General features: G+C 35.2%; 1 protein-coding gene across 1 annotated transcript; it reads left to right on the top strand.

Moving 5' to 3' along the window:
* The first annotated feature begins 5,333 nt into the window (after positions 1-5,333).
* On the top strand, positions 5,334-8,482 carry LOC141718533 (uncharacterized). Its single transcript, XM_074520915.1, has 3 exons — positions 5,334-6,943; positions 7,033-7,428; positions 8,263-8,482. The coding sequence occupies exons 1-3, from the start codon at positions 5,334-5,336 to the stop codon at positions 8,480-8,482; spliced, it is 2,226 nt and encodes a 741-aa protein (XP_074377016.1).
* Positions 8,483-12,410: the final 3,928 nt, after the last annotated feature.

Below are 12,410 nucleotides of genomic sequence, written 5' to 3' on the forward strand. Positions count from 1 at the left end.
AAACAAGAGAAACAACTATGCCTATGTTGTAGATGCTTTAAGATAGCAAATGTCAAAAATGTGGCTCAACAAATCACCTAACTTACCTTTATAGAAAGGTTATTAATGAGCCAAAAGTGGGAGCATGCAAATACAATGAGGCATTGGATGAAGATCCATGTTCATTATGTGACAAGTTTGATTGCATTCCCTGTAATATCAAGGTTATGACAAGCTGTCATAAATTGAAAAAAGATCTCAAGGAAGTAAATCTTGCATCTGCGGTTAAAAAGAATAATGCTAATCAAACAATGAATGATGTTCTTTTGAAAGCTCAAACTCGACTTCTGCAACTTCTGTGAAAAAGAAGAAAGTACCCAACACTGCTTGGGTAGTTAAACACACTTAATTCTCATTGTCTGCAGGGCAAGAAGAATAAAGTCATATGGATCATTAACAATGGATGTTCCAGGCATATGACAAGTGATAAAGCCCTGCTACCCGAATTTGAGGAGATGGTTGGCCCATTGGTGACTTTTGGAGACAACAACAAAGGATTCACAATGGGATATGACAAGTTGATTTCTGGAAATGTTGTCATTGAAGATGTAGCACTAGTTGCTGGTCTTGAAGTAAATCTTCTAAAGTGTTTGCCATTTTACAGAAAAAGATTTCAAGGTGATATTTGACAAAGAAGATTGCTCAATCACTAGCATGAAACTGGTGAAGTTGCTCTGAAAAGAGCAAGAAAAGGAAGCATGTTTTTTGCAGACCTAAATTTAGAAAACAATGATGGAATATGTTGCTTCTACACCAAGGCATCCATTAAGCAAAGCAATTTGTGGCACACGAAACTCTCTCACCTAAATTATAAAACAATCAATACCTTGATGAAAAAGGAATTAGTGAGAGACATGCCAAATCTGGAATTTGATTATGATGAAGTTTGTGAGTCTTGTCAAAAAGGTAAAATGAAGAGGTACAGTCATAAGAGCAAGACTGTAAATTCAATAACTGCACCATTGCAGCTTATTCACATGGACCTGTTTGGACCAGTTAATGTCTTGTCTATCTCAAGAAAGAAGTATGCACTGGTGATAGTGGATGACTACTCAAGATACACTTGGGTGTAATTTATGCATTCAAAATATGAAACTCCACAGATCAATATTGAGAAGTAGGTTGAGGATCAAAATTGTATTAAAAGATTGAGAAGTGATAATGGCACAAAATTCAGGATTGCAGCTTTAAGTGAATTACGCAAAGACAAGGGCATTGTTCAAGATTTCTCAGCTACAAGAACACCCCAGCAAAATGGCGTTGTTGAAAGGGAAAATAGAACTCTAGTTGCAGCTACAAGAATAATGCGGCAAGATGCCAGTTTGCCAACTAGTTTTTGGGAAGAAGCTGTCAATACTGCATGCCATACTCAAAACAGATATCTAATCATCAAAAACCTTGGAAAATCACCTTACTCAATTTTATCAAAAAGAAAGTCCACTGTGAAACATCTGCATCTGTTTCGAAGCAAATGCTTTGTGCTCAAATACAACTCTGAATATGTTGGATTTTTTTAAGCTATTTTTCTAGGATATTCATTGGAAAGAACTGCCTACATAATTTATGTACTTGAGCAAAATAAAATTATGGAAATCAATGATATGAACTTTGATGATGACAAGTGTCCATGCTTGGAATGCCTTAATGAAAATGAAACGGAAGCCCTAAAATTTAAAAAATCTGAACATTGATAGTGATTCTAAAGATGATGCTAAGATCAACACAAATAACAGAATGGAGTAAGAAACAAATGAACTAGTAAACTGTGAAAAAGAGGATTCATCTCAAACTAGAAGCTCATCTGAATCTAATGGCACAAACTGAGGGGGATAAAGAGATGATAGTTCTGCAAGTCATGCCAATAATGAAGATAATGCAAACAAGTTTAGTCAACAAGATCACATCGGGAAATGGGATAGAAGTCATACAAGAGATGCTATAATTGGTGATCCAAATGCTAGAGTGAGGACTAGGAGTGCATCTGCAAATGAGTGTCTGGATGCATGCTTTCTTTCTTAAAGTGAGCCAAAGGAAACTGAGGAAGCTCTACTTGATCCTGGTTGGATAACTGTCGTGCAGGAAGAGCTTAATCAATTTGAATGAAATAAATTTTGAGAATTAGTTCCTGCACCAAAGAACATAAGTATCATTGAAATAAAGTGGGTGTACATGAACAAAATGGATGAAAATGGAATTGTGACAAGAACAAAGCAATTATGGTTACCAAAGGCCACCACAAGAAGAAGGAATTGATTATGATGAAACTTTTGCTCCAATTGCAACACTTGAAGCAATAAGAATTTTCCTTGCATTTGATGCACAGTCAAATTTCAAATTGTATCAAATGGATGTGAAAAGTGCATTCCTTAATGGTGAATTGGAGGAAGAAGTCTATGTGCAACAGCCACCTGGCTTTGAAGATCCAGAATTTCCAGACTTTGTTTACAAACTGTTAAAGGCACTTTATGGATTGAAGCAAGCACATAGAGTATGGTATGACACACTGTCATAATTTTTGCTCAAACATTGATTCACAAGAGACACAATTATTAAGACTCTATTCGACATGCAGCATGGTGATGATATTACCCTAGTTCAAATCTATGTGGAAGATATCATTTTTGGTTCTACTAATAAAAAGTTATGTCCAAGATTTTCAAGACTCACTACATCATATATGACCTCTCCCAACACTTTTTTTGGTGTTACAAGCAAAAATGTTACCTCATATCCCCCAAAATTGATCTAAGCTAACATTTTGATTTTGCGTTGCAGTAGAGATGAGAAAGTGTTACCATAGACAGGAGCAAATCGCTATTGTAACATAAAAAAAATTATAACCATTGATATCAAAAAATATGTTACCATAGAACTAAAATTTTAGGCGGTTCTTCTTTTAGTCTTTAGAGAACATTTAGGCGGTAGTTTTTTGGACCAAAATTTTGGGGGACCCAAAACTAAATAACACCCCGCTCATTTTTTTGTCCAAAAACACATCTGACTCAAAGACATCTCACTCAAAAACTCTCACAAACACATTTCACAAACACATTTCACAAACACTCTCGTCAATAACTAGAGCTGAAGATGAATGAGGGTTTGAGGTAATCAGTTGGGTTTGAGCTTTTCAGAGCTAATCAGTTGGGTTCAGAGCTAATCGGTCGGGTTTAGGGTTTCTTCTCTTTTCTCAGTCGAAAATTGGGTTTATTCAATCGGGTTTAGGATTCAGAGTTTTCTTTTCTTTTCAATCGAGCTTTTCAATCGGGTTTATTCAGGTATGCCCTTATTTTCTTCTCTTATTTGCTTGTAATTAGGTATTTAGGGTTTGATTTTCTCTTGTATGCCCTTATTTTCAGAGCTAATTTCTTCTCTTATTTGCTTATTTTTTCTTTTTGTAAGCAGCATCTTTGCCTGGTCGATTTATGATTTTGCCTGGTTGGTTTGTGATTTTGCCTGGTCGACATGATACAAAATCCATCTTGTCTTTTTTTTTGAGAATACAAGGGGTGTTGTAGATAATATATATTATTGAAGTGATGATGTGTTATGTTTTGCTTATTTCTTCTCTTGTATGTTTGTGTTTTGTTATAAAACAAATAACCTGTTACTTGTCTTGTTCTTCACTGTAATTATTATTTTTGCTTGGTTTGTATTTGGGTTTGTTATTTTTGTTCTTCACTGTAATATTCAGATGCATTATCTGAATATTAGTTCTTCGAATCATTAGTTCAAAATAATTTAGAGTTTGCTTATAAGTGCTTGAATTTGCACCTATTTGTTTTATTTACGGAATTGATTTAGAGTTTGCTTATAAGTGTAGAATCTTTGAGTTTTGTGCATAGTTGCGAATTGATTTAGAGTTTGCTTATAGGTAGTTTACAACAGGTTGGTTCGTAAATTAAAGTAATATTTCCATATGCTGCGAGTGGAAATTAGGTATGTAATTAAAATGTTTAACAAACTTTAATATGGTAATCCAGATAAACACAGTGCTTATATAGATTCGGCAGATCAGATTGTTATAAGACATGGTGAATAATGGTAAAGAGAATGTGTTTTTAATTTATTAAATAAGATTGAAGTTATAATTTTGGTCCATATATGAACCTGGTAAGAACTTTAATAGATGAAACAAAAAGTAATGACTTATATGTACTAGCTAATTAGAAAATAAGGAGTCATTATTGGTGAACATCGACTAAAGTGGATTGAAGAATAATTGCCCTGACCCTATTGAGAAAATAATAAGGCAGGGGCCGACTAATAATTTTGTAAGATGAATAATACTCTGAAGTGTATACTTGTTTATAAATGTTAGTGGTCAGTTTCAAATAATTACGAATTCACTGTCTAAAATAATTGGTATCATGTAATAGAAATATATGCTAGTTTTAGTATATAAATTAATTAGCTTTTAAGGTGCTGGTTATGTTAATTAAGTTTTTAAAGGACTCGTTTAGTGTAACTATAATTGGTTAAATCATCCTAAGTATAGTGAAGTATATAGGAATGGAGTACAAGATTTTGTGAGAAACTCGATGTCTAAATTCGGTGTTGGAAATGAAATGAAGTGTCCTTGTCGTCCATGTGATAATCATCTATGGTGGTCTCAAAAGGATGTTTATGATCACCTTGTCTATAATGGACCTCATGAGAGATTAGTACACTTTATATACGAGGTTTCAATATCGACGATTGAGCGCGAAGAAAAGAACGGGTTTCAGGATAATATTGATGAGATGTTGAACGCTGCCTATGGTAATGTGGGACCGAATGCAGATGCAAAAAAATTTCTACGTCTTGTCGAGGAAGGAAGACAGCCATTATATCCAGGTTGTAGAAATTTTCGCGTTTAAGTTTCTTAATTAGGCTTTATAACTGGAAGTGTCTTAATGGCATAACCGAGACGGCTTTTAGTGAAATAATAAAGTTATTAAAAGAGGCTGTTCCCAAGATTAGGTTGCCTAAATCTTTTAATTCTGCTAAAACTACCATCAAGGATTTAGGTCTACGTGAAAATACATGCATGTCCGAACGACTGCATGTTATATTGGGGTGAAAATGAAAAAGAAGTTAAGTGCAGAAATTGTGGTGTTTCAAGGTGGAAGGCTGTGGCACAAGGGTCAAAAAATAATAAAATTACAGCCAAAGTTATGAGATACTTTCCACTAAAACCAAGGTTGCAATGAATGTTTTTGTGCAAAGACTTCTCTAAACTAATGAGCTGGCATGCAGTAGACAGAAAGAAGGACGGGAAGTTACGACATCCGGCTGATGGGGAAGCCTAGAAGATGATGGATGCCACATATCCCCATTTTTCTTTAGATAATCAGAATGTCAGATTAGGTGTAGCTTCTGACGGCTTTAATCCATATGGCAAGATGAGTTCCACTCGCAGTATAAGGCCAATTGTTATCGTTAACCACAACCTCCCTCCCTGGTTGAACATGAAACCAGAAAATTTAATCCTCTCAACAATAATACCTGGTCCCAATGATCCCGGAAACAATATCAATGTCTACATGCAGCCGTTGATCGCGGAATTGAAAGAGTTATGGAATGTAGGGGTGGAAACTTATGATTCTTTGACGGATCAGAACTTTATGTTACATGCAAGCGTCTTGTGGACCATTAGTGACTTTCCCGGATACGCAATGTTGTCGGGTTGGAGCACAAAAGGCAAATTAGCATGTCCTATATGTAAATACGAGACGTCGTCGAAGTATTTGAAACATAGCAAGAAGGTCTGCTATATGAATCATCAAAAATACCTAGACCCCAACCACAAGTGGAGGTCTGATAAGAGACGATTCAATGGCGATGTTGAGACTGGAGAAACTCCTATAATGCTATCTGGGAGGGAAATTGAAGTTCTGTTGGATGGTTATGTGAACACGTTTGGAAAGGGAAGTAAACGGAAAGTTAGTTGTGAAACTAACCCTTGGAATAAGAGGTCAATATTTTTCGACTTACCTTATTGGAGAGACAACTTAATTCGACATAACTTGGATGTAATGCACATCGAGAAGAACATCTGTGATAGTGTTCTAGGCACATTGTTAAATATGGGAGGCAAGACAAAGGATCATATGAATGCTCGATTAAATTTGCAAGAATCTGGTATAAGGAAGGTCCTTCATCCTATCACCACTGCTGATGGAAAATCTGTAATTAGGGCAGCAAACTTTGACCTGACCAACAAAGAAAAGGATATATTCTTTTCAGTATTCCAAAATGCAAAGTTTCCACACGGGTTTGGTTCTAATATCAGCAGATGCATGCAAGATAGGAAAATTGTGGGATACATGAGTCATGATGCACATATTTTTATGCAATATTTATTACAAATTGCAGTCAAAAAAATATTAAAGCCTGAGGTCGCAATACCTTTAATCAGACTTGGAAATTTTTTGAGAGATATATGTGCGAAAGTGATTGAGGTAGGTGATTTAAAAAGGTTGCAGCAGGAGATTGTCGAAATACTTTGTCAGCTTGAGATGATTTTTCCGGATCCGTTCTTTGACATAATGGTTCATCTACCTGTATATTTATGCAAGGAAATCGAATATGGTAGACCAGTCCATCAAAGATGGATGTATTTGATTGAGAGATACCTAAGAGTATTAAAACGATACATTCGCAATAAGAGTAAACCAAAGGGATCGATTGCAGAGCGGTACTTGGCAGATGAGTGTTTGACGTTCTGCTCAAGATTTCTAAATGATGGTCAGACTACGTCATCGAATCAATATGAAATTCCTGGTGCAGAGACTGAAGGGTACTCTATCGGCTCAAGGAAGAACAAAGAAGGGAAAGATATTCACTTATCACATGATACGTGGATCACAACTCACCGATATGTATTATTTAACTATAATGACAAGGAGGTTGAGGACCTAATTGAGTAAGTCCTAGTTTAATATTCTACATTCAAGTCAATAAAAATTAATGCCTTTATGTATATTAACTTAGCATACTTGTCTATAATTGTAGGAAGCACCATGAATTAATGGCCAACAATGAAAATTCTAAACGGTATAAAAGGGAAAGAATACACGCTGATGAAATCTGTGGCTGGTTCAAGGATGAAGTTGGTAAAAAAGTCGAAGCTTCCAGGGAAGTGACATCATTAGCAAAGGGTCCAAGACGATTAGCTAAGCAGTTTAGTGGTTATATCGTAAATGGATTTAGGTTCCATACAAGAGAAAGAGATCATAAATGTACAACGCAAAATAGTGGAGTGTATTTGACAGCCTTGACAACTAGCTTCGCAAGTTCGAAGGATCAAAATCCAATAGTTGGGGATGTAGGTTACTATGGATCGATTGAAGAGATATTTCAAGTTGACTACAGGGGTGCATTTAATGTTGTCCTGTTTAGGTGCACCTGGTACCAAGATGATAAAGATTCATTTGGTTTTACTCTAGTTAACTTTAAACGAGTTTGTCAAAAGCATGATTCTTTCGTTATGTCAACTCAAGTGCAACAGGTTTTTTATATTGAAGATCATGTTGAAAAGAATTTTTATTACCTGTTAAGAGGATATCATCAGAGTTTTCGAAAATAGGCGTTGGAAATACAATTGAAGATGGCATGCTTGGGAAGTTTTCACATGACACTAGCTTTCGTACCATGATAGAAAATCATGAAAATGAAGTTACATGGTTCATAAATGATGTCCCTGCGAAGGAAATTGCAAAGGAAGTTCCAGATGGAGCGAATGATTAAGTCAGGTGTTCTTTGTTATTGCTTAAGGCCTAAGTGGTTGAAATAATTATTTAAAAGGAAAGGATAGATAAATTATATAAAAATAAAAAATACAATTAAACTTTAACAATAATTTACAGTCGGTGAGTATATGATATATATTCATTTTATGCCTTGAGTTCTAGAGTCTGTTTAATTTGGTTTAGTTTATTAAATGTAAGTGTTAAAGATAATATTTAGATTAAAATTAGAAATGTAAGATAAAGTAGCTGCTATACTTGGTTTGAGTTGAAATTATTACATTTGTAGCTGGCTTTGAATAATCTGTATATTGTGTGGCTTTGTTTTCTATGCATGTAGTTGGTTAGCCTTTTTTATATATTTAACATGGTAGTTTTAGATCATTTTATAAATTTACATTATTGTAGTTTTTATTTCTCTCCACCTTGTTACATGGTAGTTTCGGATTATTGTAGTTTTTTTTTATATTTCTAACATGTCTTTATATTTTTATAGGATGACTGATTCAAGATATACCATCTACTTGCACCATACCGGAGATTTCGAAAGGACTAAATACCCCGGTGGCTCACATGTCACATATGACATGGATGCTGACAGATTTTCATATTTTGTACTCATGGATTCGATTAAAGAAGATCTCAAGTATGATGAAATTTGGGGGAGTATATGTCAAAAAAGGGAAGGGAGGTGGCTGGACATTGATAAGAGATGATAGCTGCATGTTTCGGTATATTCATGAAAGTAATAGTTCAGAAGTGAATTTTTTTGTTGACTGCATTGTTGACAAAAGAATAGCCCCAATGGCGTAGATGCAGTCGTTTGTGATTGTAAGGCCAAGAGCATGTATTGTAGAGAATAATGTAGAACATCGTAAATTTTTGACCTTGAAAGACATCACTGATGAGAAGGAACGAAGGTTAACTTCAAGAAAGAAACTACAATTTAGTTCTACTATTCCGAGTGTTGTTCCAAGTGCTACAAAAAGGGGAACAAGGTCAAAAGCTCTGCTGGAGGATGTAGAAACAGGGAAGGTGGTAGAAACAGAGAAGTTGGTAGAAAAAGAGAAGACGGTGGAAACAGAGAAGGCGGTGGAGACAGAGGATAATAGTGAGCTGATAGGGTTGGGAGAATATTTGAGGAGATGGGAAATACCTGCAGAAGATACAGTAGACAATGTTGGGAAGCAAGCACTGGCAAAGATTACAGTTGAAGATGAAGGATGTACCGAATATGAAATTAATCGAAACAAGAATGTTGCGGAACTTCAGAAAAAGGTTGATGAACTCAGACTAAAGTAGATGACAGCTGACATGTTTAAAAAGAACCCTCAGCAGAAAAAGAAAAAGCTACTGAGTGCTCGAAGTGGAAGTGAATCATGTTTTCCAAATCCAGAGGTCGGACCAGAAAATGATAAAGCTGACATTGTCACATTAAAGGTAGAACTTTTTGCTTTATTTCTAATTCTTCTAGCATCGTATAATTTATTATAGTCACCTGCTCATTAGCTGACTTCTACATTTTTAGAGATAAAAAAAGTGCATATACCTGAGGTCGGAGCTGGCCCAAGAACTCGTTCCCGCGCTAATAAAATTGCAAATGTTCCTGAGAAGAACGTAGTTGGTGGTTTAGTTGCTGCTGAGGTATTATTATTTTTTTGTCTTTAGTTTTTTAAAAACATTGTATTAAATCTTGATTCCAAGACTGCAATATTGTACTTTAATTATTTTAGGAAAATAATTGGGAAAAATAAAAAAATAGAAAAATATTGCTAAGTAGTTGAAATATTTATATACACGTGGTAATTTCTCTTTAGAAAAATGAAGAATCACCAATTCCTTTTGGAGAAAAGCTGAGGCAGCTGAAAACTGCAACTCCTGGTTCAATGGAAGCATACAACGTTCTCAGAAAACGTCAAAAACCTCAAGAGGAAATTGAGACTATCCGGTCACAATCCCAGCTGGAGAATTTGCAAACACAAACTACTAGTTTTCTTGTTTTCTTCTTACATATCAATTTTTGTTTTAATTTTACACCAAGGACATTAGATTTATGTATCGTTTGGTTGGACAGATGCACCTCAAGAGTTGACAGAGAAAAAAAGGAAGAGGGGAAAGACAAGAATGGATCATGTCCATACAAGAAAGGAGAAAAAAGTGATTACAGTGAACAACAAGTTCCAACCTATATCAACTGATGACAAGTTATTATCTGAGTTCAGCCACTTTCTAGGGACAATGGTAAGGAATTATGTCTCACTAACTTGTGTTAGTTGGACTAAAGTTCCTAACAAAGAACTCATGTGGGAGTATATCAAGGTAATTTGTATAATCATTTTTTGTATTTTTGAAGTAGTTCATAAATGTTAATTTGTAAGAATTTAATTTAAGAATCGTATATTTTCCTTAGGATAAATACGTTGTTCCTGAACATTGTAAGAAGTGGGTATTTAGAGGAATGGCTGACCAGTTTAGGATGTACAAAAGTCGCGTCAAGGCTACCTATTACACTGCTTTTGCATCAGATGAAGAGCGATTGAAAAATAGGCCTAGGGAAATTCCTCTTGCTGACTTCAAGATACTTTTAAATTATTGGGCTGATGAGAAAGTGCAGGTAATAATATTGTTGTTAATAATGTCGGTTAAATTATTTGACTGATCAACCAACAATCAATGTTAATGCAGTATGCTTTTAATCATTTTTTATAGGCAAAGGCTGAAAAAAATAGAAAAGCGCGAAGCAAGGTTGAAAACACACATACTACCAGTCCTAGGAGTTTCGCCCAAATTCGAAACAAAATGGTAATAAAATGCTATAACATGTATTTTATTTTGTAATTCTAGTGTGCTTTTACATTATCTATGTCATTATTTATGCAAGGTACTTGAAAAGGAGGCGGTGGAACCTCCGAATCCGGTTGATTCTGAGAATACTGATGAGGAACCTCCAGCGTCGATATGTGATGCTCACCTTTTTATAGAAACCCGCAAATGGAACCCCAAGCGTGAGTACAAGGTCCCGGCTGAGGCGGTTTTGAAAAAAATTGTAAGTAAAAATTTTAATTTTGGTTAAGCCCTTTGAAATGTGGATATATATTGGTCTGGTGACTAATTAATGTTATTGCAACATAATTGGGACAGGATTATACTACATGTATTTAAAGATAAATAAATAAAAAGGTTATGTAAGTAAAGTGCATGTTTGTGAATTGTTGTGGTAAAAAAAATTATTTAAGCGATTAAGGCACTGAATTGTTGGTTAATATTCGACTGCTTGGCCGTAATATTTTGAACTGACTTGTTGTTAAGGCACTGAATTGTTGGTTAAGGCACTGAGTTTCACATTTGCTTGGCCATAATATTTTGCATAAACGTGACTGGGGAAACGATACTTAGATTTAAAAGTTTATGTGCACAGGATGACATTGGCAAGATTCTCAAAACCGGAGAAGATGTTGAAGCTGCGAATAAGCTTGTTTATGGTAGCAAGGAACATGGCCCGTCCTTTCTTTTTGGCAGGGTTTATAAGAAAAAAGATGTTAAGGGAAAGTCTTCTATTTCAGCTGTTCAGGATGACCAGTACGAGGAGCAGCTTACAGCAAAGATCCGTGCTCAGTTTGAAAGAGAGATGGAAGAGAATTTTGACAGAAAAATTCAAGAGTCAATGAGAAAGTTAGCGGAGAAGAATCCAGAACTGAAAGTCTTTGACGAGGGCAACTCCAGTGGAAATGGTACTAACACAGGAGATGGCGACTCTGGTGGAAATGATGAATCTGGTGGTGAATCTAGTGGAAATGAGGGCGACTCCAGTGGTAATCATGATTATGGCGACTCCAGTGGAGAAGATGACAATACTGATGTTTGATCAACATGTTTCTTAAGCAAACTCTGTTTAATTTAAGTAAATGCGTAATCTTCTGGGAACTTTATGCATATTGGTAACTAGTTGGTGCTCGTGGCAGTTAGACTTTTTATCTGGATTAGTTAAACTAGTACTTGGAATTTGGTTATTTTTGTTTGTTGGGAGTTGGAACTTTAAATTTGTTGGATTGCCGGACTTGTGCTTTTGCCAACAGTTATCAAGTCCAATTAGTATGTATTTAGGTTTTAATCTTGCAAGTTGTTTTATATTTTGTTTAAATCTTGAAAATTAACAAAACCAATTGATATTTTAATGTTGGCTAAAACAGGAAAAAATGTTACAATAAATATAAAAGTGTAACAACAGAGACCAGGATGTTTATAAAGAAAGTGTTACAATAAGCTCTAAAAATGTTACCAAAAGAATATAATTGTTTTACCATATAGTGTTACAATAGAAAAAATGGTGTTACAAAAGAGTTTAATGAAACATTTTTATTGGTGTTACTAAAGGTTCAGGGGTGTTGCAACAGAACTGTGGTTACACATGCATAGTGTTACCATAGAAACCTAATGTCTAACCATAGGGTGCCTATTGTTACATCTTTACATGTGTTACCACAGGTTCCAAAAGTGTTACCTTAGACCCCTATTGTAGCACGAGCAAATCCAACACCACTAAAATTTCAAAAAGTGTAACCATAGCCCTATTTTTTGCTTTAGGTAACACTTTTTGGCCATTTTTACACTTTTTTGGGGTGTTGCTAGAGGTCATATATGGTG

Source organism: Apium graveolens, chromosome 4 (genome assembly GCF_009905375.1).
Source record: "Apium graveolens cultivar Ventura chromosome 4, ASM990537v1, whole genome shotgun sequence".
Lineage (NCBI taxonomy): Eukaryota > Viridiplantae > Streptophyta > Magnoliopsida > Apiales > Apiaceae > Apium > Apium graveolens.